Source organism: Monoraphidium neglectum, assembly GCF_000611645.1.
Source record: "Monoraphidium neglectum strain SAG 48.87 unplaced genomic scaffold scaffold00603, whole genome shotgun sequence".
Lineage (NCBI taxonomy): Eukaryota > Viridiplantae > Chlorophyta > Chlorophyceae > Sphaeropleales > Selenastraceae > Monoraphidium > Monoraphidium neglectum.
Window position 1 is genome coordinate 9,248 of NW_014013025.1, and position 4,832 is coordinate 14,079.

Below are 4,832 nucleotides of genomic sequence, written 5' to 3' on the forward strand. Positions count from 1 at the left end.
TCACATGCAAGGCGGCACGTCAGCCGGAAGCTTGACTGCCTGCAGTTACACACGTATGTCAGTGCAGTGCTGTCAACAGTACTCACGACATTCGATTCAGAGAGATTGCAGCTCAATGCACGCTATCATGCATTTGTCTGCCCTCAACCCCTGATACACATGACATTATTGTTTGCGTTCATCAGGGCTCCATGATTTCTTGCGTCCGCAGCCATTAACAACTTGTTTAGTGTGCTGGTGATGTGCAGGTTGGTGTTGGTTCATAGGCAACAGTTACATGACATAACGTTGGTAATGGCATGCTCGTGTATTGATAGTTCTTTGTATTGGTGAATGACCTCCACGAGTACGAGCAAGGAGTGATAGATTCTATACATTGATTTTGCAGAAGGTTAAAAAGGTTTGGCAGAAGAGAAGATGCATTCCCTGGGGACGTCGTGCACGCACGTCTTGTTATCTGGTGCAGGTGACAGACTGGTTCTGGAAAGATGGCCAAGCACGGCGTGAGTGCGTCTCATGCCATGCGCGGCGTAAGACTCAGGATATCTTGTGAGCCGCCTGTTGATCACGGCAGGCAGCAAAATCAGAAGAGACCTCCATATTATTAGTGACGGGTGCATAAAGACAGTTGACAGAGTTTTGCGGAGCAACCCCACCAGAATCTGTCAGTCAAAGTGCGCTGCGGCTGGCGGCGGCAGCCGCCCATGCAGGCGTTATGTTGGCAGAGCAGCAGGACCTAGCAACTCGCTGGGCAGCCAAATTGCTAATCAGCAGCGTATGTGTTGCGAACGCCACAACCGTAAAATAGCAGGCTGTAGTGCGTCAGTCAACGCAGCAGCCCATCAAACGTGCGGCGCACCTCATCAAACGCCAATCCCTTATGGCAAGAGGTCTAGTAGGTCCCAACGGGATTTTGCTGCGCATGCGTGGTCGCATGACTAGCGCGCGTGCGCGTGGTGAGTGTGCAGTGGCGGAATATGCAAGGGCGGAGTATGCAAGGGCACATACGGCAATCAACCATGCTTCCGTCCCGCGCGGGCACAGAACTGCATCAAACATTATTGTCACAACTCCTTGCTGTCCACCAACAGGTCAACCACACTAGTGTCGCAAGGGAGCGGTTTGACAAAGGGCCGCTGGTGCACCAACACCGAACCAATAAGACCGACGACACAAGGGCAATGTGACGACAAATGCCCCAACTCGGACCGGGCCAAGGCAAACAAACCCGCCGTTGGTGCCTGCCTGCAGCCCTTGTGAGTGGGGGCGTGCATGCTCGCGCACCTTGCCATGCATTGGGGCCACCATATGCTTGCCTGATGAGGCGGCGGCGGAGCAGTAAAGGAAACTGCTCTGCCTGTTTGCAGGCACACCCGCAATTTGCGTGTGAAAGGTTGAAAATAGACCGGGGCACAAAGGCTGTGCATGCATGCGTTTGATGAGTGCAGGGGCAATGAGGCGGTCAGCACCTCCCAAGTGACGCGTGTGTTGAACCCAATTGTCCGCAGTCATGATCAGATCATTGCTGGGGATGGCCAACCCTTCGCTCCCAATCTTGCTGTGGAATTGTGCAGCTGAGAGCAAAGGCATTGTCATGCTGAGGTGCAGGATGCCCCAGCAACAACGTCAGCTGTCTGCACCAAGAGCACAGGCCTGCGCCCTGTGGCCTTGCACAGGCAGCCTGCATCCCAGTCTGGTGAGGCAAGCTGCACGCCACCAGTCGCTGTGATGACCGTGGCGTTTGAATTCGCCAGATTGCACGAGCTGATACTTGTAAACTTGCTGTTGCCGCATGTCGCCACAACGTTGTGCAAGCGTCCGACAGAGAAGCCGCGCGCCGACTCAAATTCAAGCGAGAGTGTGTTTGTCGTGTTGGACGCTGCTGGACCAAGGCACGACACAGTGGCAAAACCAGCATTTTGCGTCTGCGTCACACAGCGCGTTGGGTTCTTCTTTGTCGGCTTGAGCGCGCACACCTGTGAAGGGGGTGCGCCACGCAGACGACTGTCACAATGATGCAGGGCTCAAAATTGCGGCTCTCCAAAATGAACACATGCGGCCGCCACCCTGGAGGCGTGCCTTCCTGCCAACAAGCTCCCGTCTGGCTAGACGCTGGTGCCCCCCGGCGGCAGGCGCTGCAGATCAAAATCAACAGCGGGCGTTGCTTGGGTTTTGAACTCGATCCTCACCTGTGTGGCCAGTCCGGCGGTGAACGGGTAGCTCGCAACAAAATGGGCGGCACTGCTTTTGGCATTGACCTTGGTTGTCCTGGGAGGAACAAGCGATGAGAGCAAGAATGAGGAGGTCAGCATGCCGTTTCGTTACTGTCACTTCACATGCCTCTCAAAGTATCTGTGAGTGTGGGTCTCTTAAGTCGCACTTGAACAACCCTAACCCGCTTCCCACTCTAGCAGGGGGCCACATGCGCCTGCTTGTCCAGATGCCAACAAGTACGGGAGTAGCCGAACCCCGTCACTCACATTGCCGCCTTGACGAATTCCCGCAGGTTCAGGCACTTGCACTTGGACAGCCGCTTCAGCTTGTTCATCTTTTTGCCCACATTGACCCGCTTGCAGGTTGGTGCGTTGCCCTTCGGCGGTTCGCGCTGCTTGGGGCTGACGCAGCATGCCTGGAACACGGCGTTTTTGGGCTGCACCGCAGCCAGCAGCTTGCGCCCACCGCCGCCCTGGTCGTTGTTGCCACTAGCATCCATCGCCACCTCCTCGCTGTCCGCACCTTGCACCTCCCCGTCAAAGAAGACAGTCGCCGCCCTGGTGGTGGGGTTGCGGACGACGATGTAGCCGCCGACAGTGCCGGTTGGCACGACACATTTCTTGGCTACCAGAATTGCAGGGGTGCATTGGAGGTTGACCGTCGCACAGCCGTCCACCACCTTCAAAGAGCCAAAGTTGGTGCTGCTGCACAGTGGCCCAAGAATGGGCGACGAGCACAGCCCAGCTGATGGCTGAGCGCCGCCGACGTCACGGGGTGAGTTGATGGCTCCAAGGAGGCTGGACACGGCCGAGGATGAGGTACTGGCCACGTTGGTGGCAAACGTGACGAGCACCTTGTTGTTGTCCTGCAGTTGCAAAACGCGAGGGCACCAGCACAAGTAAGTCAGTGAGGTCCATGTGACACAGATGGGCCAAATGTATTAAATCATCACAGACCAAGAGAGAACGGGGAAACGTTATCATCCAGACACGCATGGCACCCTACCATACATGGAGCGTTCTGAGCACAACACTCACTATGTATTCACACTTTACGGCCATCAAGTTCACTGATGTGACGCCAGCACCGGCTCGGAGCCTTGCTACAAATCCTTCTGCAAGCGCGGTAAGTCTAGTCACGTCTGTAGGACATGCAGCGGCGGTGACCATGGCATTGTCGGTGGTGCTGAGGACAAGCCGCAGGTTGACCTCCGTGCCGCCCGAGCTGATTGTGCTGACAGGCTCGACTTGCAGGGTGACGATTGCAGTTGAGGTCCGCAGGGAGAAGCCGTTGCTGACTGTATAGTTGAACGTAACGGGCCCTGAAAACCCTCTGCAGCAAGAACGTCACATATTGGAGCGGGGAACAAGGTGGTATGAGCAAGCAGCACACGTAGTTGTGAAGGTGGCAAAGAAATCTCTCTGCAACCCTGATACAAGCACTGAGCACGCAGCCACATGCAGGCGGCATCACCACACCAACCCAACATTGCCAGTGCCTAACCCCCTCCCCCCGCCCCCAATCTCTCTCTCACACACACACGACCTCACCACCATGCCGGAGTTCAAGTGAATGGGACTCACAGTGGTGGGTTGTACAGAAAAGACCCATTGGCCTGCAGGGTAAGGTTTCCGCTTGAGACGGTAGACGAACCCACGACTCTAAGTGTGGTGCCAGGGCTTGAGCTGTTGTCATTTGCCAGTACGCCAGGTCCGGCCACAGAGCAGAGAGCCCCAGTTGGGCAAGTGAAGACGTCGTTTACTGCCACCGGCGCTGGTGGTGGCGCTCCTGTGACGGAAACTGTTAGCGGGACTGTGAAATTGCTGGTGCCATTGCTATAAGTGACGTTGATCGTGAAGTTGCCGGAAAAACCTCTGTGATTGTGGTTGGATAGAAAATGGGTTGCACGTGGATCATGAGAAGAAGCCTTTTCAAAAATGAGCACTGCAGACTTGGATTCAAAAAATCAAGCGCCAGAGAGCTCTTCATAGAAGGCATTGGACTTGAGCCTACCAGTAGTGCTCAGGCATGGAGGCCGCTCGTTTTGACAGAGCGCATGGTATTAAGAAGCTGCGTCTGCACCAAAGCAGAATACAGACCAAGCGGTTCTCGACGCCCTACGGCAATTTGCATCTGTGAGACTCACATGACTGAAGTGTAGACAAAAGACCCGTCCGGCTTTGTTGCCAAGGTACCGACCTCGGGTACAGCCGGATCCACATTGACAACAGTCAGCGTTTGATTGCCAGGGTTAGGCAGCAAAGCCAGCAATCCAGGTCCGGCGCCCTCACAGACGGCGTCTTTTGGGCAGGTAAGGACGCTGCTTTCAAAAGCACGCGGCAGGGGCGTGCTGCAAGTGGCGCCTGTGAAACCTGTTCCTGCGCAACTGCAGGTGCTTGTGCTGACGATGTTAACGATGCTCCGAATACAGCGTCCACCATTGACACACACTGGGCTGCAAGCTGCGTGCGGTGAAGATGTTGTGGTGCATGGGCGATTCAGAATTTCACATGCAAGCTTGAGGGGAGACCCGAATCAGAGATATTTTGAGTTGCTCGCACACCAGTGCGTGAAGGTTCAACAGATGTGTACAGATACAAGACTGAAAAGCAGGCGCA

General features: G+C 55.4%; 1 protein-coding gene across 1 annotated transcript; it reads right to left on the reverse strand.

Moving 5' to 3' along the window:
* Positions 1-2,476: 2,476 nt before the first annotated feature.
* Positions 2,477-3,222, reverse strand: MNEG_4371 (hypothetical protein; the record flags this gene model as incomplete). Its single annotated transcript, XM_014047151.1, has 2 exons — positions 2,477-3,079; positions 3,220-3,222. The coding sequence occupies 2 exons, from the start codon at positions 3,220-3,222 to the stop codon at positions 2,477-2,479; spliced, it is 606 nt and encodes a 201-aa protein (XP_013902605.1).
* Between the last annotated feature and the right edge of the window lie 1,610 nt (positions 3,223-4,832).